Here is a 25,542-nt window from a genome sequence, read left to right as displayed (position 1 = left end):
ACTGTACCTAGAGTGCCTACTGGGTAAAAGTTTAAAAACAAAAAGTGTTTATTTACGGAAAAATCCCGCTTGATTTTTTTAAATTCATAAAAATAAAAAAATAGTGATTTATAATTTAGTAAAAATTTGACAAAACTATTAATTTATAAATTGCTTTTTTTATATTTAAAAAATAAAATGTACAAGAAATTTTTATTCGTTCGCAGTCTTACATCGACAGCTGGTCCATTGTGTTTAACGTCGATGTCTATGACAATACTATGAAAGACTTGCGTGTGTTTTTTCGTATAGGCTCATAGAAATTAGTAATCTCGTGGGCGCCTTTAATGACTTCATCATGTATCTTTATCATTTATGAGTACTCATATATTTGGAATGAGATATCGTCATAAGCGGTCTGTATTTGCAACCTGGAGGATGACGTTAATTAAACGTGTTCATTACACTAACTAAATAGATGTTTTTCTTCTTTCTAAAGCGTGTTAATGAGAATGACATCGATGTTCAAAGACAACTTTTGGGTAAGTACCGAAATATAAAAAGTTAAAAGATGACCGTTACTCCTCTTTGACGCAATAAGTGTAGGTAAATAGTTAAATCTTACTGTAATGCTGTCTTGAAGAGGATCTTGATTTATGCATCACTGACAACTTTTTGAACACTTTTGTGGTAAAAAAACTTATTCTTACTCAGGCAGAAAACTTCAGTTTTAAAGCTGAATTTGGTGTATTGAACTTATTTCAAGTGAATTGAGATTATAAAGTACTGTACCTATTTTCTTTTATGTAATTGTTGTATTAAGACAGAATTGGTAATTTCATGTATTATTGTTTTACATAATTATTATCTAAAATAGTTATTTTGAAAAAACAAAAAACAGCAAATTGTAATATGAGCATGTAACTGTACTTTAGTTATAATCACTGAATTTCTTAAGAAGTAGGGGCCCAAGTGAGGATTGTTTTTCAGTATGTAATAAATCATTTTTAGTTTTAGATTGTTTTAAACAGGAATGCAACCATGAAAGTAATTCAAAAAATTTAATATTTTATATATTTTTAAGATTTTTTTAATTTTCACAATTCTTAAATTTATATCAATATGAATTAAAATTTGATAGAATGTTTGATTCATAGGATATTCTTTCTAAACCATTTAAGAAAGTAGTTTAAATTGATATAACTTGTAAACATATTGAAGGTAGGAAAAATTCTTAAAAATGTTTAAATATTAACCTTAGGACTCTGATATTGCTTTCTATTAATAATTAAAATATATTGTCTGGTGATTGCCGTCGTCTTATGTACACATTTGCCAACCTTATAAACGAGGCTAACTTGATAGCTAGTAAAGGCTGAGAAATAAAAACATAGGCTAATTTGTAGAAAGATTGTTGTCAAAATGTGCAGCACTTTTAACCATTTTTTTGGTGTTCATCTCTCTATCGCAATAATATATTTAAGATGTTGACAGTTTTTAAAAAGCAAACATACAAGCAAATTTGGGATTTATTGTATTGGCTATAAATCCATGTTTGTGAAGCTAATGCATTAAAGGTGTTAAAATATCATTGCATACTATAATTATGAAGATATTTATATTTTCTACAACATTGATTCATTATTTTTCTTATGAATAATGAAATATTTTGTTTTTGCTATTGTCTTAAAATTTTTTATAGTAAAATTGAATGTTTCATTTATTTTACATAGCATTTTGACATTTAATAATTTTTAATATTTGATAGTTTAATGTAGTAAATTTTATGTTTAATATATTTTAATTTATTTAAATATTAAAATATTCAATTTATTCACTAATTATTAATTAATACCTTATAAATTGGAACATTAAAGTAAACAATAAAGAAAATTAACATAATGCTGTATATAAAAGTATAAATATACATCCTGTATATATTAGTTTTATTTAAAAACACATATATTTAATATACAGTACATCAATATAAGTGAATGTAGTTTTCTGTGTAATATAGTTCTAATATGCCATATTTATTGCAAGTGATTGTAAATGCTATCTGCTAAATATAGATAAATCTGTGATGTACTTTGTGATTAAATAAATGGTACTGTTATATTAAATTAATGTATTAATTCATAATACTGCAATTAAAAATTTGTTTAATTTATCAGCTTTAAATTGTCATGATATTTTTTCCATCACAAAAAGCATCACTAGGAATCAACGAATCATCGTGAAATTTTTGTTATCAATTGGAAGTAAGTGGAAAAAGCCCTCTAGTAGTTTATAAATTTTAACAGAATTATATTTTATTTTTATAGGTTGTTACCTATGGTAGTGAACATGGCAGCTCGTCTGAAACAGTGGGGACGCATGTTCTAATCTAACTTAACCTATTCTAATAAATTACCATAATTATTGCCAACCAAATTATTAGAATAGGGGTAATTTATTAGAATAGGTTAGATTAGGTTAGAATGTGCGTCCCCACTGTTTCAGAGATGAGCCACCATGTTTGCTACCATAGGTAACATTAACCTTTTTATATTATATATTTATTCCTTTATATCTTGAATATCTTATTGAAATTAGTTTCTTAGTTTATTAATTTATATTAAAAATAAATTTCTAACAATTATTACAAATTTATAATTTTATTTGAATAAAGAATGCTGTTGAAATGCATCTGATAGAAATGAAATAAAGCAAATATAAACATTGTTGTAGTACTTTAAAAAAAAATTATTTTTTATTTGAAAAATTAATATTAGTATTTTCTTTTTTACACATACTGTTAAATAATGTTTAAGTAAGATTAATTTTTCATGTATTCTGCATCTATCATATTAAAAATAATTGTTTTTAAAATTAAAAAAGTTATTGTTAATAGTTTATCATTAGTTTCAAATGAAATATATCTCAGTAATTAAATAAATATTGTTATATAAAATTTATGATTATTATTTTATTGTTTTTATATAAATTTTATATACATTTATATAAATTTAAATACATAATATTAAATGCAAGAAAAACAAATATTTAATTTTTTTTTATTTGATACTGATTTTCTAACACTTGAAAGATGGAATTAGTTTTACAGATGACAGCCTATTTTATATGCTAATGAACAAATTTTATTTCTGTTTACTTCCTGGATGAGTTAATAAAAATCCAAAAAAGTGCCTCTGGATATGTTTGTTTAGATGTATTGGAATAAACATATCCTGGTTTAAAAGGCCATGTTTTTATAGTTTTTAAATAATTTTAATTAGATTAGTATTTTATAATAAACTTTAGATAATAATATAATTCCAATTAATATATTGATAAATCATTGAAAACATTACTATTTTAAACTTGTTTCTTTTATAAATTTTGCAATATTATGTTTTGATAGGATGTTTTTATTTACTTGCATAATGCTTGTACTCTTAAAATTTTATTTCTTAGCACACAAAATCATTTAAGCATGTTTATTAATAAATAATCAATATATACTAGTAATTGATTTTTAATTCAAGACATGAGTGGATGAAGGTGTTGTTACAAACACAAAGTTTTGAGTGAATTGACATTCATGTTTTTATTATATAATTATTTTTGTGTAAATATATTTATAAAATAGTGTGTTACAGAAAGTATTAGTATTGTTCAATTTCTGATATTTTTGATGGTGTATGTGAGAGACAGATACATTATACCTTCATCCATGCAGGACAATTAGGGTTTGAATGATTGTAATGTAATGTTCTCATTCACTCATGGCTTCAATTAATAATAAATCTTTAATAATAATTAACAATGATGACTAAACTTTTAAATAATAATAATAATAATAATAATTTAAAATATTCATGTGATTTTATGTGTAATGAAAAAAATGTTAAAGTATACAGTACTCTTAGAAGATATTCTGTAATTATATTAATGCATAAACTATTACATTAATATGATTTAATGAGGAAATAATTAACAATTTAAATATAAAATTAGACTTTTATCTAAAATTGAAAAACTTATAATTTATTTATCTAGTTTGATGAAAATGTTATCAAATTAAATATTAAGATGAATTCTATTAATAGTACATTTAATTAGACATTAAAAATTAAAACTGCCTTGCAGGCATTAATTGTTAATTAAGTACAAAAACAAAATTAAAACTGATTAACTTAAAAACTAGTTATAAATTAAGTTTCATATTCTTGCTTGCAGGGATCTGTATGAAGATCTTGTATACAACAATTTCATGTTAAACCGTCCATCTTATAATGGGATAAGGTATACACCTGTTGTTTTAGTGTCTTCTGTGCTATCCTTTGCATTAGATAAGAGGCAGAAAATGTTGGGTTTCATTGGTGTTAGTGTATAAGAGAGAATCCAACATTTTTTCTCTCCTATCTAATGCAAAAGATAACGTGGATGACACTAAAGCATCGGGTGTATACCTTATCCCATTACAAGGTGGACGGTTTAACACACAATTGTCTATAAAAAGATTCCTGCAAGCCAGAATAGCGACCACAAGTATGACATGGCCAAGGGGAAATTCAAATTAAAGTTTATTGATGATTTAAATTTTATTTCAAAATTATAATATATATTATGTTTTTATCATTGATAATATTTTTGATGATAATTGTTCATTCATTTCACTAATATTAAGTGCTTTTCAAATGCTTTACCAAAGAATAATTATTAATCAGAATGTTGCTGAATATTATAGCTATTTCTTTGGCACAGAAAATAAATAAATATATATATGATCAGTGATTAATAGAAATTTAAATATAGATGTAAAGGTCTGCTTTTAGCGTAGCAGGTCGAAAAGCCACGCGACCGGGATAATTGGTCCCACCTGGCGCTGGGGTTATAAACGGCCGGGAAGAACAAAGGGGTAGCGTCTCCGTTTATGGGTACACGTCAATGTGTTTGCCACGTGTTGGTCGACTTGAAAAACGTAAACAAGGGACGGACGCGACTGTAAGCTACATCGTCGGGAGGAGGGCGGACGTCTTTGGAAGCTCCCAGGGAAAGAAGAACCTGATAGGTCGCAAGTGGTCGCCGTGAAACACTTTAAATTGTAAGAGTGGCGAGAGGAATGGGGAGAAGGGCGAGAGACCGGATACGTGGTAGTCTCTGACACTTAGGAAGCCTGTGAGGTGTAGAGAGAGTGTTCTCCTCTTAGGAATTCCTCTGAGAAGGGTTAGTGTAGAGACCGGACGGCCACACGGTTGAGCCAACTCCGCAAACCGACCGGAGTTTCCCCAGAGTCTAATAGTCCCCAACAGACAAGCTGTACGTGAGATACCACACCTTTGTTGCATCGTGTGTGTAATGTTGTCAAACTTGTACATCTGTAAATATTTGTTTTGTAAATAAACTGTAAATATTCACTGGACTGAGTGTGGAGGTGTAGCTTTCCTCGAACCATCGTGCGGACATTCTCGAGTTGTAAGAACCAACTCGAGACTGATCATCGTAAAGATCGTAGCGGATTACATAAGGATCTTCACTATAGAATAATAAAATTTTTGAGTTGTATTATTTAATAATTAATCATACATTAAGTATGTGAGTTCCCAGGCTTTAGTTTATAGGAAAATAGACTGAATAACCTGGAGAATTGATAAATTTATTCAAAATAAGTTTATTCAAATAATTAATGCTTTAAAATTGTAACAAAAGAAAAATTTAGAAGGAAAAAATCTAGCAGGAAATAAACAGATAACAGAAGCAAAACGAACCAAAGCAAATCAAGATGAGAGTGCAAGATACAGAACCCACATTACATTGTAGAATTGAAGGAACTCCCATTTGTCTTGGAATAGACACTGGATCAAAAGTGATGCCATTGTCAAAATCATTAGCACAAAAATTAGGAAGGATAAGACCCTACCACAGAGTCATGAATCATGTTTCAAAGTATCGCAGGACATAGGATACAAACACACAGAAGAGTGAAGTTTTGATTCTACATTGAACCCCTGTCATTTTCTCACCAATGTTACATTATCGATGACCAAATTGCATAACCCTTTGATGGACTGTTAGGTAGAGATATTATTACAGAACAAGATTTGGAGATAAGCCTAGCGAGAAGAAAAATAATTTTGCCAAATGGAAATGAAATAGACTTTCAAAGTACTTTGTTGAAAAGGATGAGGAAGCAGAAACATGCAGATACAAGCACTCCTAAGGAGCCGATTTGAGTGGTGTAATACTTAAACATTCAACCTCGAGAAAAAAATAAAATGCAAACTCAGAATAGAGAAGAGAAAAGGACTATTATCAGAAACATCCAGCCAAAGAGGATTTTCAAAGGCAACACAAAAAGAAAACAGAAAATGAAAAAAATTAAGATGCAGAAATCAAGAAAATCCTGAGAGGAAAGGAAAAGGAAAACTTAAAAGAAAAATCAAGAAGACATTCAAAGTCAAAACAATGATAATCAAAATAGATCAGAGGATGGAGAGATTCAACAACTGTCGAAAAGGGAATGAGAAATCCAAGGTGAACTCAGCATGCACTTGGCCAGCAAGGACAATTTTAAGCAAGCTAATTGCATTATTTTGTTTAATAATAATCGGATTGATGGGTGAGTGACTGAGTGAAAATAGAAGTTTCTCACAAATTTTCACATTTTGATTGTCGTAATTACTTAGGAAGCAAATACAGGAGCATGATACCTTTAGTGCAGATAAGGGATGAGAATTATTTGATTACGCTGGTTGATTACTGGGTGAACAGCCTATGATTAAATTTTTTTTTTGTAAAGTAAACAAAGGTCTAATAAAAAATGTTTGTTTTTTTCCATGCCAAGTATAGAACAAACTTTATTTTCATATATGAAGTTTGCTTTGATATTTTCATTACGTTGTGTAGTAATATGAAAAGTCCAAAATAGTTTTAAATGGTTGATTAATACTGCCAGTACTCTATATAGGCATTAATAATAATCTGCATTCATTTTTAAAGATTTTAGTAAAACAAGGTTTTATTGTTAGAGTAACCAACATCAAACATTTTCATCACTTTCATCAAACATATAATCTTGACAATTCTTTTATATAATGTGAATATAGTCTTCAATATTCAGTTGACTTTTATAAAATTTTCATTATACAGTATATATAATGAAAAACATTTAATAAAACTCAATATTATATTATTAAACTTTAGCTTCATATGTAATTGTATCACATTATATACTAAATTCCTCAGATAATGATGATAAGATAACATATGTATACACTGGTGGAAAATAAAATCCCAACACTAAGGAAAAATTAGTTTAGAGGAATGAAATTCAGGCAAAGCATTTGTCTAGGTAACATATTTATTTGATTGAATTTTTAAGGTCACAGGCTAAAGTATGTGCGAGAAGATCCATTTCAAATGTGAAATGGTGGTACATTAATAACTGCTGTAGTCACCACGATTTTGAATGCAAGCATGCAAACGTGCATGCATTGTGTCGTAGAGATGCCATATGTCATTTTGTGGGATAGTGTTTCATGCCTGCTGCACTTGGTCAGTCAAATCAGCAAAGAGTTAATGATGGTTGAGGGTGATGCTGAATTTGTCGTCCAATAATGTCTCATATGTGCTCGATGGGAGAAAGATCTAGTGATCTCACAGGCCAAGGTAACATGTCGACACTCTGTAGAGTACGTTGGGTGACAGCAGCGATATGAGAACAAGCATTATCCTGTTGGAAAACAGCCCCTTGAATATTGCTCATGAATGGCAGTACAACAAATTCAATCACCAGTCTGACGTAAAAATTTGCTGTCAAGGTGCTTGGGATAACGACGAGAGTGCTCCTGCTGTCATAGGAAATCACTCCCCAGACCATAACTCCTGGTGTAGGTCCAGTGTGTCTACACTGCAGACAGCTTGGTTCCAAGTGCACACCTGGCATCCTTCTAACCAACATAGAGCCATCACTGGCACCAAGACAGAAACAGCTCTCATCTGAGAACACAACAGATCTCCACTCCGCCCTCCAATGAGCTCTTGCTCGACACCACTGAAATCGCAGATGGCAGTGATTTGGAGTTAGTGGAATGAACGCCACAGGACATCTGGCTTGGAGCTGTCCCTCAAGTAATCGATTTGTTACAGTTTGCTGGGTCACTCTGGAATCAACAGAAGCTCTAATTTCTGCTGCAGATGCAGTACGATGCACCATAGCCAAGTGGTGAATACAGTGGTCTTCCTTCTCAGTAGTGGCCCATGTGTGGCCAGACCCAGGTCTTCTTGAGACAGCACCTTCCTGTGACCACAGCTGCCAACAATCATGCACAGTGGATGTATCCTTGCCAAGTCTTTCTGCAATAGTGCAGAAAGAAAATCTATCTTCTCGTAGCCCTATTATATGGCTTTGTTCAAACTCAGAAAGCTGCTGATACTGCCTTCATTTCCTTAAAGGATTCTTGACTCAAACCTTAACTCACAACATTCAATCCAGATGATAAATAACACTTAACAAGTTTACATCATGTATTTACAGCAAACATGATTTGCATGTTCATAGTGGCGCTACTCGTACCACTCTTCTTCGTCTAGCGTGAAATTTGAATAGACGTCATCTTTCAGATATGAAAACACGCCTATTTTCGCCTATATCAAGTTTCGTTTATCTAGCACAACTCTTTCTTGGTGTTTGGATTTTATTTTCCACCAGTGTATATTCCTTTTTGAACTTTTCTTATATTTAAAAATATTTTCAAAAGATAGCAAAAAGTTCAATGATTTTATAAGTTTGAATAATTTAAAATTTTGTATTGATGTATATATTAAAAATTATTACTAACTAGAAGAAAATATTAATGATGAAGTGTATAAATTTATTTACAATATTTAATATTTTACAAAAAATTTTTATTTAAAATATCAAATTATTTTCATATTATATAACAAATTTTAAATCTGAATGATTTCTTAAGCAAAATTTAAAATAATTGATTTAAATAACACTAAAACAATTTCAAGGTCTAAATTATAATCATATAAACTACCCATTAAATTGTTAACCTTGTAAATAGAAGAATAATTTACTTTATTCTGATTCCATAAAAAGAATGACACATTTATCAATAAAGTATTATTACTGGTAAATGTTTCAATTATTTTTTTTATAGGATATTAACCTTGTACTTTCATATTTTAATACTTGAATTTATTAGTTTATAGTTGCTGAAAGTCAATTATTATTAAATTCTCATTTTAAAGTAGCTTGTTTATAAATTTAAAGTTTTATTCTTCTTAAATCTCATTTTTGAAGATATAATATAAACTAATTTATAATATAGTTATATATTTCAGTATTTCATAACTTACTTTTGTTATATTAACAAATGTCTAAAATCAAAATTATTATGAATTTAATATAATTTGTTTTTAATCTGTTATTAAAATATTATTTAATTAAGCATTACATAAAAATTATAACTTTTATAGAATTTTAAAATATTTTTATCTTCAAATGACAATATGTTCTGAGATGATAATTTCAATATTAGGCCTATAAACTTTATTAAATTCTCTTTTAAACAAAATATATTTTGTAAATGTTATATAAAAGTATGTAGTAATTACATTTTGAGAATTTTATAAAAAGTATTCTGAAACTTATATTTGAACATATGCTTGGTACAGAAAAAGAAATAGATATTTAAGTCAGTCTGTGTGGTCTACTTTGTGGAGGTTGTTTACTGTATTATAAATGCTTTGTTCATTATTCTCTCTGTTTTATTTATAACTTCAGTTTTTTCATTAGTAACTATATGATATATTTTTGATAAGTTTTTGAATTTCATTTACTTTTAATTTCTTTTAATTAATGTAATAGCCTAGATGTAAAAATTTGGGAATATTTATCTAACTTTTGATATAAGTCGCTTTAAAGAAATAGTTTAAAGGAATAGTTTAAATAATTGCACATGATTTATTAAACTTCAAAAGTTACTAAAATTACAGTACCAAAAAAACAAAAAAAAAATCTATATTTTACCAAGTATAAAAATTATTCAAAGTTTATATAGTTGTTTTTACATAATTCATTTTATAATACAAAAAAGCTTCTTTTGATATAACTTGTTAGTTTTTCAAAATGGTTTTGCTAATAAAAGTAGTCAATGTAGTCAACATATTTATATATCATAGAACCTTGCTAATTCCTTGGTAATTTGAAATTTTAGTTTATTTGAACAGTCAAAAAAAAATAAATGATTTTCTCTCTTTCTCTCTCTCTCTGAACAAAATACATGACTGTTGCATATAATTCATGCTGCCCAGACTAACATTGTGTGTACAAATCCTCAAAATAAATTTAAAATTTATTATTGAAATAGAAAATGAAGGTTAGATTCCTGTCTTCTCCTTCTATATGGTCATACATATTTGTTGAAAACTATCACTTACATCAACTGAGTTTGTCAATTATAAAAAAAAACTGACTGGTGTCAGTCATCCTGAAGTAATACAACAGGCTCATTCAATTAGTGTATTGAGAAACCCCCACATTAACAAAAAATACATTGGATGAAGAAGAATTTTGGATAGTCAAACTTTTTCTTGAAAATGTCATTGTCATGGTTTAATGTTCAAAGAATCAAAATGAAGACATCATATTAATGAAATTCACCTTACAGAATATTGTTATGAATATATTTCACATAAAATAATTGTTATAAATGTTCATCATACAACAGAATGTTCTTATATAATGAATATTTGATGATACAATGTGTGCTACAAGAAATGTTTAGTTGTTAACATAATGGATTATATTTTAAGATTAATATAAAAATGCATAATAAATGCGTCCTTCTTACTAAGATTTCTCATTTCTCGGTCTTTTGCTTGTCCCAGGATTCTGGGAAATCCCGGGATAGAATTAATTATTTTTAAGATATACAAAATATCTTGAAATCAAATGATATAAACATTTTTCAGTACATTTTTGTAAGTTTCATAAACATTTTTCTAAGTTTCAGTTACGTTTTGCAGATAATAAAATTTAAAAAGTGTTAATTTCTTCTATTAGCAGTAATAATTTTTAAAATTGTTATTATGAAACACTTAATTTTATAATAATAGATGATTAGGAAATATAACTTGATATATTGTATTGGGTGGACTAGTTGACTGACTGATATTTGAGTAGAAGCAAATTTGTTACAGAAAAAATAAAAATGGTACATTCAAAAGATGACATGAGTACATTAGCAGAAAAATCATAATCTCAAAATATATTTTATGCATTATAAAGCTTTGTCTACATCTATGTTACAGTGTCATGGATAGCATTTGGTACCTCATTACGAACCATAGTACATATCATTTTTGTGAACAGAGACAGTCATTCTGATATATGCTATTTTGTGCCATATACTCTGTCATACCATTTTGCACAGTATTTGAATGAACTACTTTGTCTAGTTAACATGAAACAGCCACAAGGCTGTTTCATACTGTATTATTTTTTGATGGTTCATCAAAAAATTCACAAGCAATGGATCAGTGGTGAACTGTTTCACAAACCTTCAAATGACATCAGATGTTATGTTGCAGGATCTTTTACTATATCCAAACTGATTTATCAAGTGTTAACAGCATGATGTTATTACATAGATGTGGACATAAGATGTTAGCATTCATGAATTCATTCAGATTTTATCTCATCAAAGCAGTTGATTTAAGCACTGTCTGCTTATTTTTAAAGATGTTTATTAGTATCAATTTGTTCTGTATTATTTTAAGCAAGTATTCACATTTGTTTTAGCATTGGTTATTATTTATTAGGTTTTTAAAATATTCTGATGTGATTACAGATGACTGATAAATGCGAGAATACTGAAAATGTGTCTGGTATTTCTTTTCTTACAGGACAACAATGTATTGAAAAAATTTGATATGTCACACTTTGTGAACTGTGCTGTATTGTGCATAATTGGAACTTAGTTTTCCAAATATATTTCATGTTTAAACATTTTTAAATTTAAATTTGTGTACTATTCAGAATCAATCAACAATAATTGGGTTACAATTTTGAAATTGCAGACCTATACATTCTGATTGTCTGTCTATCTGTCCTTTATTAATCTTATGAATGGAGTTAGATAGACAAAAATCAAGACCAGATACAGAAAGCTTAGGGACTGGAAGCCCTGATTGGGTTGCAATTTGAAAAAAATTGTAGACCTATAAATTTTTACTGTCATCCATTTGTCTGCCGTCTGTCCTTCCTTACTCTTGAGAACAAGGTTAGATGGATGAATGTGGAGACCAGATATGGAAAGCATAGGGCATAGATGCTACCATACAGGATCTTCTGATTTGCACCAGAAGTCATGTTATATCAATTCAAAAATTTTTCTCTGAAAGGAGTTAGATGACCAGCATGGCTATATTTCTTGCAGGAAAGTATGATGTACAGGAGCATTACACTACTAATTTGAGGTGGAGTGCATATATTTTAAATTATATAAATAAAAACTATTAAAAATTGCAGCCCAGCATTGTAACAATGTCACAATAAATAATTGCTCATTTTTGTTTACATTATTTTTCTGGTATACTGTGTGATTATTATGTTTGTTTCAGTTAGGGTTGAATGCTAGATAAACATTTTTTAAAATAGATTGAAAAAATGTGAAATCATTTATAAATATTTCTGAAACAATATTTTTTGAATTAAATATTTTTATAAAGTTTGTTTTTTAACATCACAAAATGTACAAAAGTGTATTTGTGATTATTTAATTTATAATCAGATCTTTAAGATTTTATCTAATATACCCAAAAATTACTATTTTTTAAAAATATTTTCCTTGTTTATACTGACAAATCAATGAACAATCAAAATTTTTATATAATGTAAAAAATTTTAAATATGACATCTGAAAAATAATTTCATTAGTCATTCATTTCTAAATGACATTACACTATATTTAATCAATAAATAATAATATTTTTGTGATAAAAATTACATTTAAATTATATATGTAAATTTATATATACTGTATTTACTAAACAGTTATATTTTGTAAATGATAGAAATTTTTCTTTTTGCTTTTCAAAAATAAATTTTATTTGATTTGGATCTTTATGCTCTGTTTAATTTAAAAATACAGTTTGTTCCCAGTTGCATTAATTTAAATTTTAGGAATGATAAAGATAATTCTAAATTTAGATTTTAAATAGATTTGATAAGCTAAATTAATTCTTAAACACACAATTAATTTTTGATCATTTTTTCATGTTTGTTTAATTAAAATATCCTAAAATTAAATTGAGACAGTTTTTTTTAAAGATTATAATATTTCTAAGTTAGTTAGGTTATTAAAGTTCTATATTTCAAATTCTTTATAGATACAATATATTCAATCTATATTTTCAGCATTTTTATATTTTTTATTAGTAATTATTTTATTGTGTTTTAAATTTAGAATGATAAGTTTGAGTTTTTCATTATTGAAAAAAAAAAAATTAGGATATAATCAACTTTAAAAAAATTTCAATCAAAATGCAGTTTGTTTTATTTATAAAACCTTGACTGAAGTCTTTGTTATGGTACATCCAGGTACAAACTAATCTGGTTTTTTATTCAAAAAATGAAAAAATAAAAATGCAAATCTATTGCAGAAGATAGAAATCTTTATTATATCTCCATTATAAAATAATATAGTTAGCTTTTAGGACTTGTGTTAGAAAATAAATATTTTAAAATATGTCAAAACAGCATATAAGTTCTGTATATGCTAAAAATTAAATGTAAAACAAGAACTTTTTATTAAATCAATTGAATTTAATTTAATTTTAATGTATCAATTTCAGTTTGCCAAACACATGAATAGAATTTAAATGTTTGACCTCATAAAAATTTTTAAAAATTATTTTGAAGCTAAATTGTGTAAAATACAAACAGATTTTTCTTTTTATTTTTCTGAAAACTTGTTTAGCTAGATTTATCTATAAATAATGTATATCTATAATTTCAGAAATCATAAATTTGAATTTGTTGATTTTATTTTTGGGAAGTCAATAAAGTCAAGCTTATTATGTTAATCTGTAATGAATTAGTTTTTACAATTATAGCAAAAATTATACTATTTTAATTTTATATAAATTTATTAGTTCTTAAACAATTGTGTAATTTTCAATAATAATTAATATGTTGTAAACATTCATATTAAATATCATTTTATATGTAATTTGATATATATGAGACTTTAATTGTTTGAATTTAAAAAGTTAAAAATATTACTTTTAGTTTAGTAGTTGCATACTGTATAATTAAAATTTTTATTATAACGTTTTTAATTATATTTTGTCAAAATTAAGTACATTACTATTATTGTGAAACAGTAATTTAGCTGTTCAGAAAAAAAAATATTCTGTGGGTTTCTACAAGTATATGAATTACTTTGTTGAATTACAAAAAGAGAGTGACTGACTGATGTGTTATTGAATTTAAATAACATTTTTAGTGAAATTCAAAAATAAAGAATAAGTTATTTAGCTATTACTTAGTATAGTTAAAAACTTAGTTTAACTTTTCTTTAAAAAATATGGTGATAAAATATTACAGTTTATTTATAATTTTGAAAACCAATAAAATATATGTCATTTTAAGAAAAAAATGAATTATAATAACCATTAATCAATTTGTAAAAATCAAAAGTGCACATGATGCCAAAATATACATTAAAATAAAGTAAGTCCAAGAAAGGTCTTTCTAATCATGTATTCTGAATCAATTACAGTGACGAAAACAAATAAAAACAAACATTTTTGAACGAATGTTTGTTTTCGTCACCTACACACCGTAATTGGTTCAGAATACGTGATTAACTATATCCTGGTGTGGTGAGTGGTTGTTTACTCTTTAAAAGGTCTTTCAGCATTAAAGTAAAAACTTTATTTAATCAAATAACATGAAAGCACTTTCAATGATGCATTACCATCTTCAGATGAATAAATGGAAAAGTAGAATATAGAACATATTCAAATTCCCATTTTGGAATTTGAATAGAGAACAAACTTATAGAATATTATAAAACAGTAATTAAAATTAGTGGGAGGAATACAAAATGATCACCATAAGCTGAACATTTTGAATATATTTTGGAATGTAGAAGTAAGAAAATGAAACCCCAAAAAATATAACTTTAAGTGGATCATTAGGTCAACAAACACTATGCTGAATACATGCATTTACATTTCAATCATTTTAAGAAGAATGATCTAAAGATCAGGGAGCTGAAAAGAAGCTCTATTAAAGAAGGATTAGTTTTACTATAGACCTACTTTTATCTGTTATAAGAAAGAGAGAAAGGGTTATCTAGCTCTCAGGTGTTACATCTATAAAGATATTATATATGTTGTTTTTTTTTCACAAAAGCATAAATTATTATTAAGACCTTTAGTTACAAGAGGACTCACACAACCTCTTCTTGGAACAAATAGCCCAGACCATTAGAAAGGGCTATGGCTGATTTGTTCTCTATGCTGGTTCCCAATTTCATCCTAGTAGTAGTATCTACAATAGAGCCAAATTTCCCATTCTTAAAGAGATGGGACATTTCCTCCAGCTACACGTTTATTCTATAAGATTCATGTAGTCTTGTTATACCCATTGGTGCCAACTTTCAAAGTGATCATGTTGGCCAATGTTCTACTGCTCCAAAAGGGTTTTGGTAAAACCCTTTTGGAGCAGTAGAACATTGGCCAACAAGTGCACTATTTGAGAAGCTTTACTTAATACCCAACAGCAATTACTTCTGTTTCAATGAACAAGTTTATCTATAAAAGCAGGTAATTTCCATCGGTTCTCCATTGTTGGCCATCCTAGTGGAGTTAGTCATGCAAAATTTGGTTTTACACAGTAAAAGCCCCCTTTATTGTGCATTATCCACTACTATATCTGCACCACATATCTGATGTTAATTGTTTGGGATTGCTTATACAAAGAGTTATTAGCTTTTCTTTGGCTACTGTAGGGCAGAGGGTGCCACCGTGACTTTGGCGCGCTGACCTGATTTCTCTCTCGGACACTGTCAAGGAGAGACTTTTTCTGTGTTCCATGCCAACCTAACCTACTGTCAATACCTCTTAATAGTGAATAATACTACTGTATATATCTGACAAACGCGACAAATAAAGTAAGACGTTTCGCCAGAATCAGTCTCTCCGTTAATCTTCACAGACGAAAAAGGACGCGGGACACGCAGCCAAGATCGAAGCGATCATCATCCAAGGTAGGGCCAAACTTGAACCAATTCTACCGGAATGCGCCGACGGATTTTAGCCACACTGCTAAACTACTATCATCTACTGTCTGTCTACAGACTTTACCATGGAAGACTATAATAAGACTTCTTTCTTCAATCTACATATACAGAGAATGCCCAAGAAGGGAATATTTTGGTGTTTACCATAAGTTTGATTTAGTTCCTATGGTTATTTAAGCATTTCCTTTTTAATCACCTGGCTACATCAATGCTGTAATCAAATCACTGCCCTAATACCCCATACATATTTGTACTTCACAGTGAATAAAGAATTGGAATGCATTAGATCAGTGGTTACAAAGGTAGGATACAATTTAATTAAAGTTCAACCACCTTAACCCCTTCTGTAACACCTTCTTTCTATTGGATTAGCTGTATGGTGACATTCAAAGAGGAAAATTACATAATATGATGCTATGGCAAACAAAATATGTTTTAAGTGGTTTTCTGGGATGCCAAGTTTAAATATTTGGTCCCCCAGCAGATTACCATTTGATATTCAATTGTAAATCATACAGTTTCTTAGAGATAACATTAGAAAAATTACAATATCTTAAAACATTTAAGATTATCTTTGATTCTGTCTACTTTACTAATAAAAGTGTCATTTTGTACCATCCATGTATGGTGGTAAACATGACAATGGTAGCTGAAATAACCAAAGTCTTTATATGGTTTTCAATTTAATGTTTGTTATAGTATAGTATTTGATTTATATAATTACAAAGGTTATTTTATGTAAAGGTTTATCACACCGAGCAACCAATCTAATACATTTTAAAAATTTTCTTCCTCTACTGTACACAATTTAAAGAATTTTTGAAATGTCTTAGATTGGTCACTCGGTATGATAAACCCTTATGTAAGATAACATTTGTAATTATATAAATCAAATACTGTATTTATATAAATCAAATATAAGTAATGGTATATAATATAACAGAAGGGTTAGAAGTATGAAATAATCTAATAATTTTAGTGTTTGTACTTATTTTTTGTCTAGGCAACATTGGACCTACCTGCTAGTAATTGATATCTGTAGAAAAGAATCAGCAAAATTTTATAATATAAAATTAAAAATATATATAGTACAAAAATTACAATTTCCATTAAAGTATATTAAAGCAATTATTGCTAATTCTACCAGTTAGATTTATTTATGATTAATTTAGAATCTTTTCAAGGGTTCTATAAAGATATTTGTAAGAAGTTGTATTTTTCAGTATTTTTTAATGAAAATAAACTATACCTTATCTAACTATAATGCTTTATTGTTTGGTAAATAAAAGTTGCAATAATGTAATTTTTAAATATTCTTTCTTTCTTTATATTTAAACAAATAATAAGTTCTACAAAAATAATAAGGCATATCCATTTTCCTATTTGATGTTAAAAATTTGAAGATTACTGCTTTAAACTATCATTAATATCTCTTTTCAGTTACAAAAGTTACAAAATAATTTATTAATTGTATAAAAAATTGAAAATAGATTTTGGAGAAGAATGGAAGCTGCAATTGATTACTAATAAAAGTTGAATTTTGAAATTATTTTCTGTAATACTTTTGACACTCATAAAAGACATTTTCTGTTTTAATGAAAATTCATTCATTGATTTTTTTTTCTTAGGTTGTATGGGATAAAATAAGTAATGGTATATAATAATTTTAAAAATAAATCTAAAAAGTTAATTTTTTCCAAATGAACCATGAAATGCTTGGAAATTTATTACTGATTACTGTATAAAATTAATTTTCTTAATAACAAATTCAATTTTTTTATACTTTTATATAAAGATTGTAGTATGAAATATTAATAGCATGTTTAAGTTTTGTATATTATTATAATGAAAAATAAATCTCAGGGAACTATCTGAGTTTGTAATTCTCTTTATTTTCTAGTTTTTATATATAATCAATATTTTCTTATTTTGTAAGTTTGAAATTCATGTTAAAAACATTAGCATTTTGTGCAATTATAATATTCCAAATTACTAATTAAAACAAAGAAAAAGTGTATTCATAATGTTTTTGTACAATGTGATCTCATATTTATGACTAGCATTGTAGAAATTTGAATTGGTTTATAAAGTTAGAATTGATTTAATATTTCTAGATAAAGTCTTTATTAACAATAAAAAATTTAAATAATTAAATTATTTGCTGTTTGATGAAGTAATATAAATGCTTAAAAAAATTTTTTTTATAACAGGGTTCAAATGGTTTTGATGAGCTTCGAAAATATATTAAGCAAGGAGCTGATTTTAATAAGGAGATTGCTTCAGTATTACAAGAAAGGTAATGAAAATAGTTTTTGAGTAAACAATAGTTTTCAAAGATGATTAAAGATTTCAAATTTAAATTTAAATAGAATGAAGAGTTGTTTAGAATTTATAAGTTGTTAGAAATAATCTAATTTTCAATTTAAAAATATTTTGAAATATTTATTTTGAAATGTTTGGAGAGTTAAAATAAATAATTCATTAAAACTATCCATAAAAAACAGCTCTCATTCTGTAAACTACTTGATTATTACTAGTTGTATTTATAAATATCATTGATTAAGTGATGATTTATTTGGATTTTATAATAAGACTGTCTAATAGATAGACTGTCAAAAAAACTGTATTAAATTTAAATGGAATTATTCTGACTAAAAAGAATATTTAAATAGTATAGTCTATAAAAATCATTTTTCTATAACTTACTATTCTATGCATATAAAGAGCATGCTTTTATTTGTGTGGATATACAGTAATCATTGAGAAATATATATTGAATATTACTATTTTAATAACACAGAATGAATTTCCAATATGTATAAACAAAAAACAATCTCTGCACAAATGTTTTCTAACTCCCTCTGAGTTCTTTAGATGTGATAGAATGGTTACCTGATGGAACATCCTTTAGAACAAACCTAAGTTTATAAAAGTTTATAAAAAAACATAGTTTGAACAACCATTTGAATTATAAATATAAACTTAAAGCTGTGCATGCATTCCTGTGCATAACAATCAATCCATTAATTGTTGTATGAGTTCCACTGAACTTATGATCATGTAAGAATACTCTTCTAGTCGTGCTGCAAGAAGGGTGTGAATGACCTTTTCCAGTAATCGGGTGGGTACCCTGGCTTTTTCTACAGCTGGATGGAGCTGTTGCCCTTGCTTATGCATCTTGGTAAATGCAAACAACCTAAGGCACATCTGGAGAATCAAGAACTATATTTTCCAGAGCCAGTCGCCCAGCTAGCTTATTATGGGCAAAACGTTTAACCCTAGATTGTAACTTATCGATGAATAAGCAAGGGCAACATCTTCATCTGGTTGTAGACAAAACCAGGGTACCCATCCGATTACTGGCAAAAGACCATCCACACTCTTCTCACACCTAGATTAGAAGGGTATCCTTATGCAATCACAAGTTTAGTGGCGCTTATACAACAATTAAGAGGTCTGCCCTCCCCAGTACATCACTGTTTTAGACTTTAAATCTCTGTACACCTCCATTGAACTTTCTCCATGTTTTTGTGTGCTCCAGGACAAGTTTCATATTATTAATGATGACAGTCTCCATCAGCAGGTTTTAGAGTTGGCCGACTTAATTTGTTACAGTTTTTTATTTCAATTTAATGGGATAGTCTAAGAAGGGGTGTCTCAATGGGTAGCCCAATATTGGGAGACCTATGTGAGCTGGTGGTCCAACAGTTAGAGAGCAAAGTCCTTCCCCAGTTCTTCCTCAACATTCTTCTTTACAGGAGGTACATTGATGACATTATTATTTTTTGGAAGACTGTTCCGGATTTGAGGGCCTTTCAGTTCAATCGATAGCAATCCTTACAGATTGATTCTTGAAGTGGAACAATCTAGCCCCTCAGAGATGCACTTCTTTGACATCAGTGTCACTATAAATGAGTTGGATATTTGCACATCAGTATTTTGCAAACAGAGTTCAATATTTTCTTACATCCCAGCAGGGTCATGTGATCCTCACCATTACAAGATTGCAGCATACAAAGCATTGGTTAAGAGGGCTTTCACCTGCTCTTCTACCCCTAAGCACTTGACACTGAATTAGTGCTAATAGAAGAAATAGCCAGGTGCAGGACAACACATATGCAGCAGTTTATATTTATAGTTTGAATGGTCATTTGAACTATGTTCTTTTAAAAACTTTTATAAATTCATGTTTGTTCCAAAGGACATTCCATCATGTAACTGTTCTGTTGCATCTGAAAAAGAACTCAGGAGTTAGAAAACATTTGTGCAAATTTAATAAAATCAAAAATGTCGTAACAGATACTAAAAATATATCTTCACTTATCGCCATGTCCAATCACCAGGAACAACCATTCTTCATCACAGAGATGACGGGACAACCGCTACTACACCGGATTAAACTAATAAAACCTACTTAAAGCCTGTTACCGGTGAGCTTCGCTGAAAATCGTTACAAACGTTTTCGAACTATAAAGTTCTTCTTCAGGTAACTGACGACCGTTAATCGAATGCAATTCGAATAAAATCCTAATGGAATACGATTCCGAATTCTATCGCTTGGATCGTTGACGTCATCCAGGCATGCGCTCTTACCGGCTGTGTACTATCTTAAGTTCTTGTTTATGAGTGCTTGCCATGCCGTTGACAGGGCGATTTCGTCCTTATTGTTGATGCAGTTATCTTCCTTGAGATTAGCCTTATATATGCACAGAGCTTCTAGCCATCTAAGATGGTTTACGCATTGAGTTGTGTGAATTATTTTGGCTTGATTGAGAAAAGGTTCTATTTCCGGATCCGAGGCATAGATAGCAAGAGCGGTGGTGGACCTCGCGTGTAAAATATCACTCTCGTGTTCTTTTAGTCTTACTTCCAGGGAGCGCTTCGTGGATCCTACATAGATTAGACTTCTGTCTGTTCTATGGTCCATAATCGGGATGGAGTACACGCCCGGAAGTCGTTCCTTTTTGGAAATGTCTTTACCGTTCTTTAATATATCCGAAATTGTAGCGCATCTTCTATAGGCTATGCGTATATTCTTTTTCTTAGCTATTGATCTGTATATTGCTTCAAGATATGGATTATATGTGACCGGTATGAAATTAGGTCTAACCTCCTCGTGAAGCTGGTTAGGTTGTGGATCTTGTCTATTGTGTTTGCGGATCAATTTACTTGCAATCCCTTGGTAACCATGTTTCTCGGCTATGTGATGTATACGATTCAGTTCGGCTTGTAAAGAGCTCTGGGATGACGAGTGTGTATAAGCCCTCTTAATTAAAGCGTTAAATGCTGCTGTTTTATATTGCGGCGGGTCGCAGGATCCTGCCGGTATATAGAGATGTTCGGCTTCTGGTTTACGGTAGACCTCTGTGTGGATGGACGTTTGGTCGATTTTGATGTTGATGTCGAGGAAATGTGCTTCCGTAACGTGTGCTTGGTCTATCTCTAGGGTCATGCCATAAGGATTATCATTGAATGCCCCGACAAACTCTGATATGTCTGGTTTCCGTCTCCACAGGATGAGAATATCATCTATGTATCTTTTATATAGTAAGATGTTCGGTGAATACTTCGCGATGATCTTAGATTCCAATTGCCTCACCACCATCTCACATAGATCTCCTGCGATGGGGCTGCCCATCGGGACCCCTCTACCTTGGGCATATGTGACCCCCTTGAATTGGAAAAAGGAGTTATAACATAATAGATGCGCCAATTCTAAAACCTGTTGATGCAGAGAGCTGTCATTTACGATGTTAAAGAGTTTGTCTCTAAGGGCGCAAAATACCGGCGGTAGTTTGATTGACGGGTATAACGACTTAAAGTCCAACACTGTTATGAAGCCGGGAGATGCTGGTAACTTTCCGAGTTTGGATAATAGTTCCGCTGGGTTCGTCAGAGCATATGGGTATCCTTCCAAGTCGTTCGATAGTAGCTTATGTGCGCGTCTCTCCAGTTCAATGGTTGGAGCTCTCGCTTTGTCAGTAACGGGTCTTAACTGTTGACCCGGTTTGTGGGTCTTCGCGAAGGCGAAGATCCTAGGACTGTCCGGAGAATCTATTACGATATTCCTTAATCCAAGGCGTTTAGCTAACTTCGTGTTGGAAAATCTTTTGACTTTCGCTTGTAAGCCATCTATGGCATTAATGGGAGCCCTGGTGCATTGAGTGCTGTTAATATGTTCCTCTATACGACTATTGTACGTATCCCGCTTCATGAGAACGAAAGAATGGCTTTTGTCGGCTCTGACTAAGGTGACTTTATTTTGTTGCATCCATCTTTTTGTGCGTTCCACGTTATATATTATTCGTTTGCTGTCCTGAGGCTGCTTGGAATTTTTAAGTTTGTGTGTGGCTTTCCATCTAAAGTATTCCTTCTCCACCTGCGTTAAACCTGTTATCAGGGATTCTAATTCCGGAATGGTGTTTATTTCTTCTGTAGACGGTGTGGGTGCAAATTTGGGACCCAAGCTCAAGACTTTGTGCGCGTAATCGGGTATCTTCAAGTCACAGAGATGACCTTTCTTTAGAGGCTACGCCTCTGCAAAATTATGTAAAACAGTCTAAAAGTCACAGGTGACAATCCCAACACAATTAAAAATATGGTTTTTTATATAAAGGACCAGTGAAATTACAATTTAATAAAATTAAAAATTTCTTCCAATCACCAGAAACAACTATTCTTCATGAAGAACGGTTGTTCCTGGTGATTGAACATGATGATAAGTGAAGATATATTTTTAGTATCTGTTACAAAATTTTTAATTTTATTAAATTGTAATTTTGTCAGCCCTTTTTACAAAAGAAATATTTGGCAAAGATTGTTTTTTATTTATACACACCAGAAATTGGTTTTGTGTTTATTATTACATATATCCTGGTTTGGTGCAAATTACTATTTTATTTTAATAATGCTTCATTAAAATGGAAAAGTTTGCCATATAGTTTTGGATTCTTCTTATTCAATTCAAACACTGGTTTGTGAAAATTTACTGTAAATTATGATTATTTTCTCAATATATTAAAATATAATAAATTTTCACAAACAAGTATTTAAAGTGAATAAGAAGAAGAAAAAACTATTTTATAAACATTTTATCTTTATAACAATAAAGACAAAATGATTTCAAGTGTAAATTCAAGTAAAATATTCAAGAATAACAAAACAGAATTTATAATAAGAGAAAACGTTATAATAAGAGAAAAGAATTTTCTTAATGAAATATGAAAAAACATTCGAAATGCAAAGCATCAACAGCAGTTCGTAGTTAGGTTATGTAGATTCTATAAGAAGGATTATCATTATACAATGCAAATGTCTAAAGTGCTAGCTGAGACTTTGTTTTAAGCTTTAAAATTAACTCTTACATACTATATTCTTCTTGATCTATTGCAAAACTATATTAATTGCATTCCTGTCTAATAATAAATGAGAAGGCAAATTGTGTAATAGTTTGTTTATAATTCATTAAGAATTTATTAATTTCGTAACACTTTATTTCTAAACCATATAATCCGGTTTGTTAACATATAGATTATATGTCAATATACACAGTTACAAATGCTAGAATATTATTGTCCTTCCTATTTCTCTTACTATTTCTACAAATTTTGGGGGCTTAGCCAGGATTTAAAGCTGGGACCTCTCATGTATAATCCTTATCTTGATATGAATAATTAATTCGTATGTTAACAAGCTGGATTATATGTTGACATGCAATCCATATGTTAATATATAGAATACCGTATTTTACGGACTATAAGACGCATTTTTTTCTTCGAAAAATTGCCTCCAAAATTCAGGTGCATCTTATAGTCCGTAGCATCTTATAGTCCGTAAAATACGGTACATCTGTATTCTATATATTATAATACTACTAGTAGCCCGGGACGCCCCCTAGTGGGCGTTTTAGCAGTATTACAAATTTCTAGAGGCATGTTTAATGCACTTAATATATGAAAGTTGTGCGCGCTTAATTTTTAAAAGTTTGATGCACTTAATCTATCTTCTATATATATAACCCATTCAACAGGTGTCCGTCCGTCCGTTCGTGCCATGAAAGGTTTCTATTATTATATTAAAATATTAGCTTAACTATTTCACTTATCGTTTTATTGTAGCCGTTCAAATCTATCCGGTTTTTCGTTATTTGCCCCCTAGTGAACATTACAGGCATTCCGTGACAGTAATAAATTCCTATTACAAATATACTGAATTATTTATATTGTTATATTGACCAAATAATAATGTATTGGCCAAATGAAGAATAATAATTTATATTGTTAATTTAAATAATAATTAAAATTGTTAATTTAATTTGAATGTTTGAAATATGACACACGATAGGGGCACCTCTAGTGTCGGTTATCAAACGGTTACGGGGTGGACAGACACCTGTTGAATGGGTTATATATATAGATAGTAATGTGTATTATATATACTATGTATTTTATATGGAACATATGTGTAATAAATAAATGTGTTTCATATAGAAAAAACTTATTGCTAAACCATAGTGTATTTGTTTAGAATACTGTTTTAACTTTTATTTTCAATGTATCATGCCAATTTCATTTAGTAGCAGTTAAATTACAAAAACAAAACTTGTGTGTCATTATCAAGATTGAAAATATCTTGTCTTTTGTAATTATTTGTTTTCTAAAAAAAACTTTTAGAATTCTATAAATCTTAGTTTAAATTGTTTTATTATAAGTTTGCAAATCTCAACCTCATATCTAAGATTTAAAATATGGCAAAATGAATTTGCTAACAATGAAATTTTAATTGACTTATTCTGAAACCATGTTTTCTTTTAATTATTCTTTACTTCACAACTGGGTGCAGCTGTGTAAGATATTCCTGAATAAAAGTGATGTTAAAGATGCCCAGTGTCTCCCTGTGCACCCAGTTGTGAAGTAAAGAATAATGTAATTTTTTGTAAACTTAAAATTTCAATATAGTTAGTTTATAACTAGAAAGTTTTTGTTAGAGTTTTAATTAACAATATCATATTTCTAACATTATTGCATGCTCATCTCCATATTTATTTGCTAACAATTGTTTTTGTTCATCTATATATTTGCTCAAGTGTTTTACAATTCTCTCTCATCAAGTTTCCCCATCCAATAATTGACAAAATATGTTCTCAATATTAAGTTAACTAAATTACACTGTGATGTTATGATATAATGGCCAATTTTAATTTGTCAAATCATACATGTTGTTTCAACTGGAACCTGCCGACATAAACAACAATAAG

At 29.3% G+C, this 25,542-nt stretch overlaps 1 protein-coding gene across 1 annotated transcript in view; it reads left to right on the top strand.

The window, feature by feature from the left end:
- The first annotated feature begins 230 nt into the window (after positions 1-230).
- Positions 231-25,542, top strand: part of LOC136971718 (nostrin-like) — a 64,379-nt gene continuing 39,067 nt past the window's right edge. The window contains exons 1-2 of the mRNA XM_067266194.1: positions 231-521; positions 18,497-18,582. Of these exons, the coding sequence (XP_067122295.1) occupies positions 486-521; positions 18,497-18,582 (122 nt within the window). The 5' untranslated portion in view covers positions 231-485. The remainder of the gene's footprint in view (positions 522-18,496; positions 18,583-25,542) is intronic.

Source organism: Centruroides vittatus, unplaced genomic scaffold (genome assembly GCF_030686945.1).
Source record: "Centruroides vittatus isolate TY-2023 unplaced genomic scaffold, ASM3068694v2 contig_2696, whole genome shotgun sequence".
Lineage (NCBI taxonomy): Eukaryota > Metazoa > Arthropoda > Arachnida > Scorpiones > Buthidae > Centruroides > Centruroides vittatus.
This window is presented reverse-complemented; position numbering and strand designations above follow the sequence as displayed.